This window comes from Engystomops pustulosus, chromosome 1 (assembly GCF_040894005.1).
Source record: "Engystomops pustulosus chromosome 1, aEngPut4.maternal, whole genome shotgun sequence".
Lineage (NCBI taxonomy): Eukaryota > Metazoa > Chordata > Amphibia > Anura > Leptodactylidae > Engystomops > Engystomops pustulosus.
In genome coordinates this window covers 197,070,877-197,090,547 of record NC_092411.1, presented here as the reverse complement: position 1 = coordinate 197,090,547, position 19,671 = coordinate 197,070,877, and the positions used below count along the sequence as shown (strand labels likewise).

General features: G+C 41.3%; 1 protein-coding gene across 8 annotated transcripts in view; it reads left to right on the top strand.

Annotated features, from left to right (window-relative positions):
* FAM13A (family with sequence similarity 13 member A) overlaps nucleotides 1-19,671 on the top strand; it is a 161,615-nt gene that overhangs the window by 53,121 nt on the left and 88,823 nt on the right. For 6 of the 8 annotated variants that reach the window (XM_072117632.1, XM_072117668.1, XM_072117624.1 and 3 more), the window contains one exon: nucleotides 3,931-4,008. The exons of the other annotated variants lie outside the window; for them this stretch is intronic. In XM_072117632.1, coding sequence (XP_071973733.1) covers nucleotides 3,931-4,008 — 78 coding nt within the window. The remainder of the gene's footprint in view (nucleotides 1-3,930; nucleotides 4,009-19,671) is intronic. 8 annotated transcript variants of the gene reach the window in all.

The window sequence follows — 19,671 nt, the reverse complement described above, 5'->3', positions numbered from 1 at the left end:
CTGCTAATGGCAATATTTGGTCAATGAGCAGCTAAAGTACTGTAGTCTCCCCCAACCTTCTCAGGAATATTATCACTGTATTGGTGTAGGATTAATCACAGTGGAGGTAATAATTGTAGCAGAAAATTCACTGTCTGGTTGTAGTATTTCTCACTTTATTTGCTCCTGCCTAGTGTTATTATTGGTGATGTTGGTCTTTCTATGGTGGTCTATTTATTATTAGTATGATGGTATTTACCTTGTTGTGCTGATAGTGGTCATCATGCGCCAGTATTATATGTCCCTTATAAAGTGGTATTGTCAGCAATTTTAGGCTAAATAGCCAATATTGGGGAATTTACATGGACTCTGGTTTGCAGTTTGCGCACTTATTCTTTAACCCCATCAGCGAAGTGTGACGTAGTAGTAGGTCATGCGCTGGCTACGGGTGATTGGAGAGGGCTCACGGGCAGGCGGTGCGTGGTCACCACCATCTTGGCTCGGATCGTCTCTCCCCGTGCCGTCATCAACAAGACCAGACACTCTCTCTTTTTATTATGTATTTGCCCATTGTAATACATGTGTAAAATCTCCATATGCTGCCATATTGTAGTTTGGCTGTATATGGTAGGATCAATCCGACAACATAGGGTTAGAGTATCCTAGGAGGTCTGAAAAATAGTTTTAAAAAAATTATACAGTGGTTTTTGAAAATCAAATAAAATGTTTTACAAAAAAAAAATTTTAATCGCCCCCTTTCCCTAGAACTGATATAAAGAAAAAGTAAAAATCATAAGCATGTTAGGTTTTGCCACGTCCCAAAATGTCCGATCTATCAATATATAATAACTATTATTTGCAGATTTTAACCTCATAACTGAAAATAGAGCCCAAAGTTGAAAATGTCACATTTTTGCCAAGTATAAAAAAAAATCAATAAAAAGTGATCAAACGGTCCTACAGTTATATAAATGGAAGCATTGAAAACGTCATCAAAAGTTGCAAGAAATGACACCACCCACAGCTCCGTACACCAAAGCATGAAAAAGTTGCTAGCGTCAGAATATGGCAAAAATAAGATTTTTTTTTTTTTTTGTACCAGTGGTTTTAATTTTGATAAATATATGAAAATATTATAAAACCTACATAAATTTAGTATTCCTGTGATTGTACCGACCCGAAAAATAAAGTAGACATGTCATTTAGGACGCTCAGTGAAAGCTGCAAAATCCAAACCCACAAGAAAAAGGCGCAAATTATTTTTTTTCACCAATTTCACTACATCTGCTTTTTTTCCCACTTCCCAGTACACATACTGGAATATTAAATACCATGAAGCGGAATTTGTTACGCAGAAAACAAGACCTCATACAGCTCCTACAGTTATGGATTTTTGAAGGTGGGGAGTGAACAATACAAAAAACGAAAAAGGATTTCTGCATTAAGGGGTTAAAAGGATTGCCATCTTTGACCTGGACTTTTTGGCAGAGACATCTTGGCAACTTTTATTATGGAATTGAGAAAAAAAATGACATCATAGGAAACCTCAGCTCGTGTTTTCTTGTTTTCCAGTAAATTTCCTGATTGTGACAGAAAATCGCAGCCCCCTTTGTAGTGAGCTAAAATTGACCTGAGTGAAGTTGGCCCCCCCCACCTTGTTCAAATCAAACAAAAATGGTGTCAAACGTTTGTGCTACGTTTGTGCTGGTTTGTGCAGCAGAAATTTTTGTTTGTGCCGCTATCGTTTTTGAGATTTTAATGAATGTTTCCAGAGGTCATCAGAGGTCAACCAGCCCCCCCACATTGCCCAAATCAAGCAAAACTGGTGCCGAACAATTCTGCTATGTTTGTGCTGGTTTGTGCTGCGCAAATTTTTGTTTGTGCTGCTTTTGTTTTGAATATATGAACAAAAAATTAAAGTTCAAAAGTTCAAGCAGCCCCCCCACATTGACCGAATCAGACAAAACTGGTGTCAAACGTTAGTGCTATGTTTGTGCTAGTTTGTGCAGCAAAAATTTTCGTTTGTGCCGCTATAATTTTTAAGGTATGTTCAGGTGTTCAAGGTGTTTAGGATGAACTGGTAAAAAACAAACCTAGTGACACTTCCCTGATTTGATCACCAGGGGGAGCTAGCAAACACATTGTACTTTGGAAGAAATGAACTCTAATGACCTTTGCAAAAAAGTATAAATATATTAAAAATGATAGCGGCACAAATGAAAATTTTTGCTGCACAAACCAGCACAAACGTAGCACTAACGTTTGACACCAGTTTTGTTTGATTCGGTTAATGTGGGGGGGCTGCTTGAACTTTTGAACTTTAATTTTTTGTTCATTTATTCAAAACAAAAGCAGCACAAACAAAAATTTGAGCAGCACAAACCAGCACAAACGTAGCAGAATTGTTCGGTCCCAGTTTTGTTTCATTTGGGCAATGTGGGGGGGCTGGTTGACCTCTGATGACCTCTGGAAACTTTCATTAAAATCTTAAAAACGATAGCGGCACAAACGAAAATTTCTGCTGCACAAACCAGCACAAACGTAGCACAAACGTTTGGCACCAATTTTGCTTGATTTGAACAAGGTGGGGGGGCCAACTTCACTCAGGTCTAAAATTGTAGTCTGCGGCCAGCATTGCAGCATTCATTCAATTTCTGAGAATTCAAGAGTGTTTGTGTAGACAATAGGTTTAAATAAAAATCGAAAATATTTTATTTATAGAACTGTTTTATTACAATGCAGCATGATCTTGATCCGAGGGAGAAGAGCGAGTAGACGTGGAAAAATATTGTGCATCCAATAATTATTTTTCATTTACCGTATATACTTGTGTATAAGCCGAGTTTTTCAGCACAAAAAATGTGCTGAAAAACCTCATCTCGGCTTATACACGAGTCAATAATAATAATAAAAAAAAAATTAATACTCACCCTCCGGCTCTCGGAACCTCGGCGCGGGCTCCCGGTCCTCGGCGGCGGCTCCTCTCTTCTATCTTCACTTGCCGACAGTCGCATCTATGCGATCTGCCGGTGGGCGCACAATATGATGTAGCGGTGTCGCCGCTGATGACGGCATCAGCGGCGACACCGGCGCATCGCACTGTGAGCCCGTCGGCAGGTCGCATGGACGTGACTGCCGGCAAGTGAAGATAGAAGAGAGAAGCCGCCGCCGAGGACCGGGAGCCGCCACTAAGCATCAAAGGTGAGTATCGTCGGAGGGTGAGTATTAAGTTTATTTTTTTATTATTCGCTAGGCATACTGAGGGCAGGCTGTATACTTTTTGGGGCAGGCTGTATACTTTTTGGGGCAGGCTGTATACTTTTTGGGGCAGGCTGTATACTTTTTGGGGCAGGCTGTATACTTTTTGGGGCAGGCTGTATACTTTTTGGGGCAGGCTGTATACTTTTTGGGGCAGGCTGTATACTTTTTGGGGCAGGCTGTATACTTTTTGGGGCAGGCTGTATACTTTTTGGGGCAGGCTGTATACTTTTTGGGGCAGGCTGTATACTTTTTGGGGCAGGCTGTATACTTTTTGGGGCAGGCTGTATACTTCATGGGGGCAGGCTGATTGTATACTACAGGGGCTGGCTGGTTGTATACTACACCCTCGGCTTATACTCTAGTCAATAGGTTTTCCTGTTTTTTTGTGGTAAAATTAGGGGTCTCGGCTTATACTTGGGTCGGCTTATACTCGAGTATATACGGTATATCTCTGCTTGATCTGGACATGAGTCCAGTGGGTTGTCCTACCCACAGATTGCCTGTGCATACAGCTATAGTTTGTCAGTTACCTAATAGCAATAGTAATTGGAGATAAAAAAAAAGGCAAAGTAACACAGTATATTTTCCCTCAATCATGTACATCAAGCTGCTCTGTTCCTCCTGTAGGCAGCACATTATAGAGCAGATTCCACAGCAATTTTTTTTACATTTTGCTTTATATTTTCACAGGAAAGTTTCGCAGATGTCCTAGTACAACAAAAATATAATCCAGAAATTGTTGTTCCTTATATTTCACCAAGGAAGAAGGTAAATTGAAAATTATTATAGGTTATAACACTGTAATGATTAATTGATCCTTACAGCACTTGCTTCCACTCTTTAAGGTCTCATGCACATAAACGTAATATCTGGCCACAGCATTTGTTGCCTAATATTAGTCCCCATTGACACCTATGGCGCTACCGATCACGGTGCAGTGAACACTAGTCTCCCCGCCGCACTATGACTTTGCACAGAAAAATATAGGACATGTCCATATATTTCGCCATGCTACAGTGCCAGGCCCTTGCTTGTCTATAGAGAGGGGAGGGGTGAGCACTGCTCACTCCTCCTTTCTCCTGCGTGCAGCTGTATGCTCGTCTGCATGAGGCCTTATGTCCACTATAAGGCATATAAGTGGTGGCTAAGCAGCTGCTGCATGTTGAAAGCTCATCTAACAGAAATTAATTTAGGATATATACACAAATATATCAGCTTTGTAGTCTCGGTCCGGCAGGTGACTACTTCTACACAACTCCAGTGGGTTCCCAGCAGTCAGCTGTTGCCTAGTACAACATCTGCCATTGTCTCTATGGAGAAAATGCTGCACTGAGGTGTTTTATTGTACTCACATATTTACTGTATATAATGCCTTTTATAAATGAGAACAGAACTGCTACTGTATAATGTTGCTCTACGTAGTGATATTTTAGTATGTAGCAAACATTATACTGAATATTTTTTTCCCACCAAAAGAGAAAAGGATCTGCTCCCAGGGACAGGAAACCTGAGACTGCATTCACACGTTGCATTTTGCCTTATAACATTACTTTTTACAATTGGGAACGCATGCACTACCATCCCGTTTACGATTCGTTTTGTAAATACAAATGTTAACAGTAATAAGGCAAATCTCCTCTCCTCAGCTGTTCTAATGTGTTTCAAAACACAATGAAACCGCAACATGTGAATGCGGCCTGAGGGTGCAGTTACACATCGCTTCAAGGCGTGTGTTTCAAAATGCATTCCACCAGCTGGAGAGAGATTTGCCTATTTAAACAGCTGTTAACATTTATGTTTACAAAATGAAATCATCAACACAATGTTAACAAATGTGTTAACATGGCAGAGTTAACAGCTGTTTTAAATTGGCAAGTCTCGTTCACAGACGCGTCCTGTGATTGCACCCTCAGCATATAAAAATAAGCTCCTCCTAATCTGCCTCAGTGGACTTCTGTTTAGGGTCCAGGAATAAGGCTCCTTGTTGTGTCACTGACCCCTTTAGTAGGGGAGCGTGGGTGCTGATAAGGACTGCTAAGGTGGTCCGCCATTTATTTTGAAGAAAGCGTACCTTTATTGTGCCCGCCGGCAGGGCAGAGTGTCTGCAAAATGTCTGGCCTTCGATGTCTGTGTCCTCCTCTTCTGAGTCCGACATGTCCTCCTCTTCTGAGTCCGACATGTCTGCTATGATGCGCGGTGCCATATGAGCTGTGTATACGGATCAGTAGAACTGGAGGTGCCACGTGGCTTCTTTTAAGGGTGAAGACACACATGGCGTATTTAGGCCGTTTTTGGCCCGTTTTTAGTTAGTACATTTTCAGATCGTTAAAAACGCATCCGTTTTTTGAAAACGCATGTGTTTTTATCAGTTTTTCCGAATTTGCGCAATTAAAATAATTTGACCCTGTCTAATTCTCCCTATTCCTACAGTCCCAAGTAGCGAAGTCAGTATCAAAGTATGTCAGTATCAAAAAGCAGCATCTTTTAAGTTGCTTGGAACTGCAGGAAGATTCTTTGAGTCTTGTCTGGTGTGCTGGGGCGATGGCCCAGGTGCCCACAAAAGGGGCTTTGAGTGCCGCCTCTGGCACCCGTGCCATAGGTTCGCCACCACTGTTGTAAGGGATATATATTTAACCCCTTAGCGCTCTGCGCCGTAGCTGTACTGCGCTGAGTCCCGCGAATAGCACTCTGCGCAGTACAGCTACTGCGCAGAGACGATGCCGATTCAGCGCTGCATAGCAGCCGAACCGGCATCGCTAGCCGTGGGATTTCAACGGTAATATACCGTTGACATCCCCGGCTAACACCCGCGGTCGGCGTGGGCTCCGATCGCGGGCGTTTTAACTCGTTAAATGCTGCGGTCAACGCGACCGTGGCATTTAACATGCCTTCTGGGGGTCTTTACCCCACGATCGCCCCCCCCCCCCCACGTGGCATTTCGGGGGGGGGCTGATCGCTGCTATGGCACCTCTGGGGTCCGATCGGGACCCCAGAGAAGCCTGAAGGCAGTGCCTTTAAGATGGCGTCTGTGACGTCATCTTAAAGGCAAAGTGTCAGCCTATGCATCTGCATAGGCTGGCACTGCTAATACCCTGCAATACATCAGTATTGCAGAGTATTATCATGAACAAGCAATCAAATGATTGCTTGTTCATATCCCATGGTGGATCAAGTAAAAAATGTAAAAAAAAAATGTTTTTCAATAAAAAATTACTTTATAAATCACTAAAAATGCCCATAAGCCCCAAAACATATAAAGAGACATATAACGCTCAAAAAAGTCTAAATCATAACACAAACCCCACATATATAGTATCACCGCATCCGTAACAATCCATAGAATAAAACTAAATAACTATTGAACCCATATGATGAACGCCGTTAAAAAAAAACCCGTTAAAAACCGCCCAAAATTATGATTTTTACCTATTATATCCCACTAAAAATGCAATAAAAAGTGATCAACAAAACATATGTACTCCAGAATGATACTGTTGCAAAGAACAACATGTCCCGCAAAAAACAAGCCATCAACCAGCTCTGTAGCAAAAAACGTAAAAAAACAATGTTATGCCACTTGGAAGACGGCGATGCAAAATGATAGATTTTTCCCCACATTAGGGTTTTATTTGGCAAATTTAGTAAAACATAAGAAAAAATATTCACGTCTGGTATCCCCGTAATCGTATCGACCCATAGAATAAAGATAACAGGATTATTAGGCTAAACGGTGAACACGAAAAAAAAAAAAGTAAAAAATCCAGTACAGAATTGATGCTTTTCTACTCATGACCTCAAAAAAAGTTCCTAAAAAAAGTTCCTAAATTTTCAACAATAGGTGTTACCAACCCCAAAATGATAACACTGGAAAAAGCATCTCATTGCGCAAAAAAAATGCCGTCACATGACCCAAATAACAGAAAAGCGAAAATTTTATAGCCTTCAAAAGGGAGCAATGAAAAAACTAAAATACTGGCAGCTGCAGGTCCCTCCTTCCCTTCTGCGCCTCGCTGTGCCCCCATAACACAAGTAATGTCCACATGTGGGGGGTCGCTGCACTCAGGAGAAATTGTAGAACAAATTTTATGGTGAGTTTTCTCTTTTTATCTTTTGGAAATGTGTAAATTTTAGGGCTAAATAAACGTATAACCGACAAAATTTGACCATTCTAAATTTCACCGCCATTTTGATTCAATTACTATGAAGATCTCAAGGGGTTAACAATCTTTGTAAATGCTGTTTCTGATAGTTTGTGGGGTGCAGATTTGAAAATGGGTTGGTTATATATAGAGGTTTTTTATGTAAAATTTAATTTCAAACAGTTTTTATCCCCAAAATAGTCAATTCTGAAAATACGGAAAATCGCTATTCGATTTGTAGGACGCGTGACGTCAAAATAAATTATCCAAACATTTCAAAAAATATGAAAATGTAAAGTAGACAAATGGGAAATGTTATACTGCAAGATTTTTAGGTGGTAAATCGATCTGCCTGAAAACGCGGTGATTTTCGAAAATGGCAAATTTTTCTAAAAATTCATCAATTTTTTTTCTCCTTTTTTTGTAAATAAACGCAAAACTTATCAGCCAAAATTTACCACTAAAATGAAGTACAACATGTGGGGAAAAAACAATCTCAGAATCGCTTTGATAAGTAAAAGTGTTCAAAAGTTATTACCATATAAAGAGACGCAGGTCAGAATCCAAAAAATGGGACTGAGCCTTAAGCTGTAAAATGGCTGCGTCCTTAAGGGGTTAAAGGAATAGGGAGAAGGTGTGCAGGGAGATGGGTCCGGTGTCCGGCATATCCAGAGGCAGGTTTTGGAGCTGTTCACTTGCAGCAACTCCTAACAGGATGGTACTTCATGTGCAGCAGGTCTTCTAGCTAGGATTGATGTCTTGCACAGAACACACTGATCCTGTTTGAACTGCGTTGTGCCTGTTAGATTGAGCCTATGAGCTCAATGTCACGAAACCAAAGGAATGATCCAGCTCAGATCCAGGTAGATTGCAGCATAAAACGAAATCTTTATTTAGACCATTTTAAAAGAGACATGGGAACAGCAAAGAAGAATCCAACGCGTTTCAGACGCTCACGGCGTCCTTAGTCCATGACTAAGGACGCCGTGAGCGTCTGAAACGCGTTGGATTCTTCTTTGCTGTTCCCATGTCTCTTTTAAAATGGTCTAAATAAAGATTTCGTTTTATGCTGCAATCTACCTGGATCTGAGCTGGATCATTCCTTTGGTTTCGTGGCTTCTACTCGTCTGGGGCGAGGACCCGTGCTCTCCAGTATTCAGCGTTCCACTCGTGGTTTGAGCTGGACTTTCCTTTGCTTCCTATGAGCTCAATGTGTTTTCAGATGTTTTTATGCATTTGGCTACTTTTCTCTATTGCCGAAAGTGTAAGCAGCTGTGTAAACATTTTCACAGCTGCTTACACCTCCAGCAATGAAGAAAAAGCTTTCAAAGTATCCAAAAGCATGCGTTCTGATGCATGCATTTCGACACACCCAAAATATTGATTGAACTACCAGCACCAATACCAACCTTTATAGACAGTGAATACTGACACCAAGGCAAAAGGTCTGGAAGATGGTGCTCCGTTCCCGGTCCTAGTACAACTTCTTCTCTTGGTGAGTCCACACCGTTTAGGGGCCAGATTTACTCATGTCATGCTATTGTTGCTTTGTTATCATGGATATCTGGTAATTTCCCCACGGCCGAGTAGGACGCCAGAATTTATCTTTTTAGACTGATACCCAATTTAGGAGTAACCTTTATCAGAATACATCGACACACCATTTTTATCTAATTTATTTTAACAATGAAACATTAAAAGTTATATTTTATTCACCATTTATATTTTTCTTTACATGGATAAGGTGAAATTACACAGCCATACTTGACTACATTTATAATTCTAAATCCCAGTGCTGTTATAGCAACGATTGGCACCCCCCAAAAACGTCTATGGTTGGGGAAAGACCCCCCCCCCCCCTCCCCCAGTGGCAGGTTAAATGCTGCGTTGACTGCGGCATTAAACAGGTTAAACACCGGGGTGTCGGCTATTAGTTACAGTCGGCACCCCGGGTTTCCCGCTGCCGGTTCGGCTCCGATCCAGAGCCCAACCGGCATCAGCTCAGCGGGCTCCTCGTTTACGTGATGTTTTGGGTCTCATCACTTAGACCCCACCGATCAGCAGGATAGGCCTGTCCAGTGGATAGGGCCCAAGTTATGTTTAACACTTGCGTAATGATGTGATGTTAAAGCATGTGGTTAACATACCTTAAAGGGTTATTCCAGGAATTGACATAATTCATATACAAATGGGTCCTTAACTAATTACATATTAGCTTATAATTTATATAAAATTTTGCTCCCCTTAGCAGAAAAAATGCTGCTGACATACTCTCTCCTGAAGAATTAAAATGCTACTGGCTTTTTAATCAGTCTGTTGATTTTCTCTGCGAGGAGCAGACACAAGACAGAAGATGGCCGCCGGTCACATGTCCACATCACATGTTGTGCACCTGCATGGGCAGGTCATGTGATCAGCACTTCTTTTGGTTATAGTCGGTTTTAGTGCATTCAGTATGGCCAGTGTTGAGGTGATGTGCAGGGATGGCAGATACACACCATTACTACAGTAACAGAGCAAGAAAGTATGTTACATCATCACTGGGAGCAGAACACAAGAGGTAGGAGAAGTTACTGAAAACTAAAGAATCATGGGACTTGTAGTTTCAAGTGGTGGCCATCTTGGTGATAACTTTGCTTACTTTAGAGAGGCAATAAAAATATAAAATTAAAACATTTAAGCTCCATTTTTTGACTAATGACATTGAGTTTTGTTATATTCATTTATTTATAGCATCATCAGTTTTTGTATCAGACGTTCATTCCCGGAATAGCCCTTTAACAAAATGCATGTTAACACATTGTTAACACATTCATTAACATTTTACTAAGCGTTTACTATGCATTTTGTAATCACAGGTGTTAACAATAATGTAATTATTTCCTCAGCTGTTCTAATGGGTTTCAAAACTCAATAAAACCCTAGCCAAATCACACCTTGTGAGTGCCCCTTAACCCTTTCAGGACCTATGACGAAAATGCACGTCCAAGTCGGGTGCACATTCCGGCATCGGGACGTGCATTTTCGTCATCCATTTAAATCGTCACCGTGTGACACACGGTGACAACATTGTGACATCGGCTATCATAGACAGCCGAGTGTTACAGGCATCGGTGCAGGGACCAATCACAGCGCTCCCTGTCCGGCGATCGCTATTATTGGTCGGTGACGTCACACCGACCAATCATAGCTGTATCCTGTGAGAGGAGGCTGGAATACAGCTCCGATCTCGTCATTTCAGTCAGAGTTGTGGATGAGATCGGGAGCTGTCTGCTGAGCCTCCTCTCAGAACGAAACTTTGTTGCAGTGTGCCCCACAGAGTTCGATTAACCCCTTAGTGTGCCCCCTCATATTCCCAAGCTCTTCCAATTACATTGTCCAGTGATACCGTGATTGCGCCTGTCAGTGACCTGCGTCTGTATAGTGTCCAGTAATACCGTGATTCTCCTGTGACTGACCAGCGTCCATATAGTGTCCAGTAATACCGTGATTGCTCCTGTCACTGAATAACATCCAGTGATACAGTGATTGCTCCTGTCACTGAATAACATCCAGTGATACAGTGATTGCTCCTGTCAGTGACCAGCATTCATATAGTGTCCAGTGATACAGTGATTGCTCCTGTCAGTGAGTAACATCCAGTAATACAGTGATTGGTGTCACCAAATAACATACCGTAATACCGTGATTTTGTCAGTGAATATTAGTTACTAGTTGTTTGTTACCTAAAAGAAAAAAAAGCTACCAAAAAAAAAAAAAAGCTTTACAAAAAAAAAAAAAGGATTTAGCATGAGAACTTAGGTAGTCCTAGTTTGGATTTGGGGGTTCAAAGAAAAAAGAAAAAAATCTGAAAAAAAAAGAATACAGTTGTAGTTCTAGGTATAGATATACACTTTGTGAATATGTGAGACATATGACTCAGCGGATGTTTACTGCAGAGGAAGCCTATGCTATGATCTGTTCAGACACAGATACCGCAAGTGAAATTGATGATGAACTTTTCGTTCCTTCATCGTCATCTAGTGACAGCGATGAGCCTGTAGCAAGGCGCTCCAGGCTGAGCGAAAGTCAGCCAAGTACTAGCAGTAATGACCCAGACTGGCTGTCCGCAGAATCATATGCCCCACAAATTCCAGATTTTGTTTCTGTGACCGGCGTTAAGATATACACCACAGGTTTTCAGAAGATTTAATAAATCTAACAGTCCAACAAACAAATGTGTACGCCTCTCAATTTTTGGCTACACACCCTGAATCACTTTATGTTCGTGATAACATGTGGAAGCCAGTTGACCAGGCAGAAATGCTGATATTACATGGTCAACCGATGTATTGTACGACACCCCTATGTATCGGAACGTGATGCCACGCAAGCGCTTCGAGGCTATAATGCGCTTCATTCATTACAGTGACAACTCATTATGTCCCCCAGCAAGTGACCCCAGCTATGATCGGCTATTTAAAAGTAGGCCTCTTGTGAAGCATTTTAATTTAAAATTTGCAGAGGTATATATATGCCTGAAAAAAATTTGGCAATTGACGAATCCGTGGTGTTTTTCAAGGGGAGATTAAAATTCAGACCATATCTCCCAAGCAAGAGAGCCAAATATGGCATGAAAGTTTATAAAGTCTGCAAAAGCAACAGTGGCTTTACCCACCATTTTCGGGTATACGAGGGAAAAGATTAAAAAATTAACCCTCCTGAATGTCCCCCCAACCTTAATGTTAGCGGCCGAATAGTTTGGGACCTAATTCACCCACTGTTGGACAAGGGGTATCACTTGTTTGTTGATAATTTTTATGCAAGTGTGCCCCTGTTTAGAGCCCTTTTCCAAAAAAATACTGTGGCTTGTGGCACCATCAGGAGGACGCAAAAAGGCCTTCCAAAGGCACTGGTCAATTTTAAATTAAAAGCCGGGGAATGCAAAGCTCATTGCAATGATCATTTATTGCTGGTAAAATACAGAGATAAAAAGGATGTGCCTGTGCTAACCACCATTCATGCTAATGAGAGCATCCCTGTTCCTGTCCGTGGGAGAAATGCCGCCACCTCAAAACCTCTCTGCATACAGCAATATATTAAGAACATGGGAGGGGTAGACCTTGCGGATCAAATGCTGCAGCCCTACAGTGCAGTTAGAAAGTCCAAGGTCTGGTGCAAGAAACGGGCTATTAATCTGGTGCAAATGGCCCTGTACAATTCATTCGTCATTTACAAAAAGATCGGCCACCAGGGATCTTACCTGGACTACCAGGAAAAAGTAATAACAAATTTAATTTTTGGAGACCAGGGTAGCGAAGCAAGGGCTACAACATCAAGTGATTCCAGCAGGATAGTTGCAGGACAGCACTTCCCATCCCAAGTCCCACCAACTGCAAAAAAGGCCCCTCCTCAAAAAAGATGCCGTGTCTGCTATAAAAATGGGATTAGGAAGGACACTGGTTATCAGTGCATGACATGCCATGACCAACCAGGGCTATGCATTCGTGAATGTTTCCGCAAATACCATACCTCACTAGAATATTAATTTTTTTTTATTTAGTCATTCAGAAATGTCCACATATTTATGCCGTGCCCCCACTTCACATTTATTGGCCACTTCAAAATTAAAATTCTCATTATAGCTCTAGATGAAAAATTGGGTTCCATTTCCTCACTCATAAAAGTAACTAGGTTGGGAATATAAGGTTTCCACACTGATGTGACTTCTGAAGGGATTCTATAATTCACTTGCTCAATTCCTCAGCCAGGAAGATGGGACCTGTAATTCATTGGCCATTCTCTTTAGTTTGAGCCAAAAAAACTGTCCCAAATGTGAGATATTACTGAAAATAATGAATTTTTTTTATTTTCATATTTGCTTTGCATCAATTCTGAAAAAAAGTGGTAAGGTCTAAATACATGATAATCCCATATATATGGACCAAAAAGGGTGCAGTATCCAAAATGGGATCACTTCTGGGGGATTTCTGTGATCTTCATTGCCAAATTTCTCTTCTAATGGTGGATAGGGTCTAGAATTGGTTGCAGCCTGAATTGTGGCCAGAAAAGCTAAAATGCGCTCCTTCCATTGTAGGCCCTGCCAATTGTCCAAAAAGCAGATAATGGCCATGTTGGGGGCATTTTTCGTCACCGAAGGAACAGTGAAATACAATTTAAAGACCATTTTCTCAGTTTCCTTTACTCCATGTGACATATTGTGATTAATTATAGGCGAAAATTGCATTTTTAACCAAAAAGTTAAAAGCCAAGTTTTAAAAAGTAAGAATAAATCATATGAATTTAATGTTATCACTAAATGATAAATCAACATGTTACAAAAAAAGACCCCAAAAGAATGACTTGGATATGTTAAACTGTTGCAGAGTTATTCCATAAAGTATCCACATAAGGTGCAATCACCATGTTTCCTTAAGGGGTTAAGGTAGTTAGCGTTTTGATTACATTTCGTAAAGAAATCAAAACGCACTGTGTCGACTCGCGGCCACCTGGTTGATCCTGCCAGTAGTATATGCTTGTTTTAGAGATTAAGCCATGCATGTCTAAGTACTGACTATTCTTTACGGGGAAACTGCGAATGGCTCATTAAATCAGTTATGGTTCCCACATACAATTGGCAATTGGCGCCCGATGTCTTATATTGTATTTCAACCCAACTAGCCTATCAAGTGGCAAGAGAAAATGTTCCGGAAAATATCCACGTCCAGGTCTCTGGCATCATCCTGGAATATAGGAATGCCTCCAAAGAACAAATTTATCAGGCTGCTTCCTGGTTGTCCACACACACATTTTCTAGGGTTCTTTAGATACTTATTTTGGAAGAAAAGTGTTCTCTTCTGTCATCCCTCCCTAATCTTTCTCTGAAAATCTCTCTGGTGGTGATGGGGAAAACAGTAATTACTTGCCAGTAATGATGTTTCCTTGAACCACGACCGGAGGATGGGCCTACAGCCTGGCAGGTCTTGGCTATGGACCGGATAGGGGCAAGAAGGTCCACGCACACTACAACCTGGATGTGCAAAATTTACAGTGCTCTTTGGGTGAAGTGAATGCAGTGTGAGGGAGAGACAAACCGCTATTGGAACCGGGGTTGGTGCCGGACTAAGTGCATTACATAGGTACAATATATTTGCCTTAAACCAACCGTTTTCTTAGCTAAGGTGTGGTGTCATGTCCTGTAATCCGCTCCTTGCACCAAGGCCTGAAATTTGTCCAAGGACACAGGACCAGGTGGTATAATCAGTCACATAGTATGGACAGTACACAATATACCCGCAGTCTGTCTTACCCTTAGGGCAGTGGTGGCGAACCTATGGCACGGGTGCCAGAGGTGGCACTCAGAGCCCTTTCTGTGGGCACTCACCAAACAGGACCAAATCCAACAAATCTTCCTGCAGTCCCAGGCAACTTAAGAGATGCTATTTTACAGTGACACTTCATTGGCTGTTTGGAACTGCGGGAAAAGTGAGGTGTTGATAGAACTGCATTATCTTTGTAGGTCATCCTGCTGCGCTCACCATTCTTACTGTATAGAGAGAACCTGCAGAGAAGATACAATGATAGTCTTAATGTGTCCTCCTTCTTTCAACTCTATTGGTGGCTTCAGTGGGCTGATACGATTGAAAGATGTTGAAGAACAGATAGCAATAAATTACTGCTTAGAATACAAAAATATATGGATTTTGGTTATAGTTTTGGCACTCTGTCTTTAAAAGGTTTGCCATCACTGCCTTAGGGTGTGAAGTCTAGACGTCAGGACTTAGACATCCCCGGTTCCCTAAAGATCCACAGTTTACAGAGGACACACAAATCCGAAGCTTCAGTTTGAGGCGTAAGCATGCGGTCATGATTTGACATAAACACAAAGATATAGACGGTCCAACACAGTCTAAGGCCGGTGCCACACGCAAACGCAGACAAAGCCGCACCTAACGGGACGGGCTGCGGCCCGATCGCATCTGCGTTTCTATGGAACCGCCTGCGATCGGGAACAAGCCACCGGTGGTTTGCATTAAATTAATGCAAAACACCGGCGACTCGTTCCCGATCGCAGACATTTCAATAGAAACGGCGATGCGATCGGGCCGCGGGCCACCCCGGTAGGCGCGGCTTTGTCTGCGTTTGCGTTTTCAAACACAGACAAAGCGGTGCGTGTGGCACCGGCCTTAATCGCATAGCTGCAAAGCCTTTGAAAGGGTTAAAGGAAACCTACCACTTGAAGTGGCAGGTTTCCGATAGCAATACCGGGCACCAGCTCAGGGTGAGCTGGTGCTGGAGCTTATTTTAGTTAGTGTTTTAAACCGCGGTATCGCGATAGCCGGCGCAGGCAGGTACCCGCTCGGCGCTTACCATGCGCGCGGCTCTCATTCACTTCCTATGTAGCCACGCGCACGGTAAGCGCCGAGCGCGTACCTGCCTGCGCCGGCTATAACGTTTAAAAAGTGTTTTAAACCGCGATACCGCGGTTTAAAACACTAACTAAAATAAGCTCCGGCACCAGCTCACCCTGAGCTGGTGCCCGGTATTGCCATCGGAAACCTGCCACTTCAAGTGGTAGGTTTCCTTTAAGCATTCTAGGATATAGTACTTGTTACTATATTTGTAATGATCAGATTGGCTTAATGAGCTCAATGGGTACATTGCTTGAAATAGTTAGTTACTTAATGCTACATGAGAACAAAAGTAATTAGTAATACCTCTTTCATGGCTTTATCTTCCCACATATTGAATTTCATGCTATAAAGGAAATCCTAAATCAAAATCAAGCATGATAAACCAGGGACAGTACTTACTAAAGATTCAGGCACAGTGACACCATGGTAATCTCAAATTTATTATCCATGGATTTATTCCTTCTAATAGCAATTTTTAACATTATGCTAAGGATTGAGAAGGGCTCTGGGTTGTGCTACCAGAGCCCCTCTGTATTAGAGCTGTACGGGCTATTACGCTCTGTAGGAGCACTCCTCCCCCGCCCCTTTACACTGCATGCTCTTTGCTCACTGTTGCTTAAGCCTGCGGTCAGGATTTGGCATAAACACAAAGATATAGACGATCCAACACAGCCTTACATACCTCACTGTTGGTTAGATTTCTTGAATTGCTGATAGGGAGACAGAGTAACAGCCTTTGAAGCGACAGCACAGAGGGACTCTGGTAATGCCCGCCAGATGCCTTCAGACTCATAAGCATAATTTTAAAAGTATTTTTCAGAAGGAAGGTGACCATGGATAGCAAATATTAGAATAATACCACCGTCAGATATCCCGGATCTGTGTGTAAGTGGCGCTGGTTTATCATGATGGATTTTGATGGTAAATGTCCTTTGACATAAAAACGGATTAATAGCACAGCCTTTGTGATTCTGAGCACATAGGCACCATAAGATTGGAACAATGGAAAGTTAAAAAGCATTAGGTTACAATGAGCAGGCTAAAAATAACCAGATTTTCACAGACCACGTATTGATGGCCTCTTTGCATGTGCTGATTGTTTCCGGTAAGTATGTCAGCTTTGTTCAGGGTACACAGTGTTTAAAAACCAGGGAAACCACAAGGCATCTGTCATGCAGCCTAGGACTACTGCTAATTCTGTGAATTGAGAACAGTTCTTATTTGTTTGCTCCGTTATCTTCAGCATTTGCAGGTCTGTACCAATTTGATCCATATTCGCTCAGATCCATAATCAATGACCTGGTAATGTGAAATTGTTTTCCTGGTTTAGTAAAATGTTGTTTGGAAAAATTCATAGCTATTGAAGATTGTATAGAAGAATTAGAAGTGGCCATAGTATTATTACCGATGGAAGAAAGGTGTTTGTTAATTTACCAATTTGTTTGTTAATTAAGAAAGTATTGACTGTCTCTTGACACCCTAGAATGCATACCTGGGGCCTCGCAGGCCCGCTCTGTTAGTTTTTTTCTTTTTACTGCAAGATTACTTTACTTAGAATTCTGAAACTCTAGGTATTCCTCTGTTATATAGTTGTTAGTCATTTCCAGTTGTTCATATATTTTTATGTTACAGGTATTTCGGTATAATAACTCTTTTTTTGTGAATACCCCATATTTACATACCTGGGGCCTTTTAGGCCCATACTAGGTTTACATGTAATCCTAAGTTTTTTTGTCTTTTCTGTTGCTGGGGAAAACTGTGACTTAAGCTGCATTCACACTGCCGTTGCCCGCCGTACCGTAGCGGGGGGAGAGCGCGGCGCACGATGCCGTATTATGGGAAGAGATAGGACATGTCCTATCTTTTTCCCAGGTATGGAGCGGTACGGTGCCGCACGTGTGCTGCACTGTACCGCTCCCGTTGGGCTCCGTGCGCCCATTGCCGTCTATGGGGGACGTATATCGCCAGTATATACGTCCCCCATATGGTCGTGTGAATGTAGCCTTAGTCTTTATGACTCTGCTGTTGCTGTGCAGAGTGTGGATTGTGCCTGACTACATGGTCATGTGATCTTGGGGAGGAAGCTACTTCATGATGTCATGCGTCTCTGACATCATCATAGTTCCTGAACACTAAGGAGTCAGCTTTCTTGTTTCTTGAAAAAGAAACTCTGAGCTCCAAAAGTCCAAAGATTTACACTTCACCTAAAAGAAAGTGGTGACTTGCTGAAGGTGAGAAGAGTGGGCTGCACAGACACTAACAAAGAGTCTACAACCCTTATTGTAATCATTTTATTTCATTATAGTTTACTGACTTCTAAGGTTACAATGGCACAGTCTACATCCAGGGGTTTGACTGACCAAGAAATCAAAGCAATAATTTTTGATAAACAGTCCTGTGTAAAATACTACAATTTCATCTTCCAGATGTTGAATTACAGATAACATGTGAAAGATTTTGCGGTCATTAGTAAATTCGAAAAGGAAACTTTGAACAGGGATATTCCTGCAGCATGTTTACTGCAACTTTTATATATAAAAAAAAACTTTTAGACAAAACAACGTTATTATAAAGAGTTATATCGAAGGAGTATATTGGCCGTTTTAAGCCCGTTCAGTTACTTTGTTTTTTTTTTTGCACAAAATGTTTTGAATTATTCACTTATCTTAGGATGCATTCTCACTAGTGCTGGTGTCTGCCAGGAGGTGATCCGTAATGGATATGATCTCTTGGTAACTCCAGTTAAGGCTGCCGGAATACCCGGATACTACCAGCCTTAGCTGGGGACACCAGGAGGTCAGATCCATTACAGATCCCCTCCCGGCAGACACCAGCGCTAGTAGGAATGCATCCTTACTTTAGATTTTTCAAATAAACTTTAAAAAGTATTTTTATTTGAGTTATTCCATGTTATTTGCACACAGGCCTAAAAGGCCCCAGGTATGTAAAAGTGTAGATTTTTATGGTCATGCATTCTAGGGTTAAGGACACAGCCTAAAATGGCCTTCAGGACACAAGCCTATTTTTCAGACCTGACATGTATCATTTTGTTTGATAATAACTTCAGAACACATTAACTTATCTGTGTTATTTTGAGATTGTTTGTTTTTTCTTGACACACTGTGCTTCATGTCAGTGGTAAATGTTAGTTGATATGATTCATGTTTTTTATTAAAAAAGGGGAAATGTAGCAAAAAATCAAAAAAATCAGCAATTTTTCTAATTTAACATGTTTTTTTTTTCAGACAGACAATCTTACCATCCAAATTACTTAATAAATAGCATTTACCATAGCTCTGCATTATATTGTAATAACTTTGTAAATATTCTTAAATTTTTCTAGGATGTTAGCAGACTTACAATAGTAACAGCAATTTATAGGAAAATTTGGAAACCGTGTTTATGGACTATTGCAATTAAGAAAGAGTTTTTTCAAAGACTTTGCAATAAAAAACCATCACAAATGACTTCATTTTCAGAAATGCTCCCATCCAGCTTTTCAAAACCACTTTTAGAAAGTTTTTTTTAACCCTTTTGGTGTTTCAAAGGAATTAAAGAGAAATATAAGTAAGATTTTGAAAAATAATTTTTTTCACTAATATATTAATTTAGGCCTAAAATGTACAAATTTAGGAAAAAACACACCCCATTTTATTGCACAATTCCTCCCGAGCACGGAAATACCCCACATGTGGGTGTAAACTGCTTTTAGGGCATATAGCAGGGCACAGAACAGAGCGAGCACCATTTGGTTATGTGTGGGTAGATGTTCCTGAAACTGTTTTAGGCCACCATCATTCATTTACAAAGACTCTGAGGAATGGGAACATTTAAAAACCCCAACAAGTGACCCCATTTTGGAAACTACACCCCTGAAGGAATTTATTAAGGGGTACAAT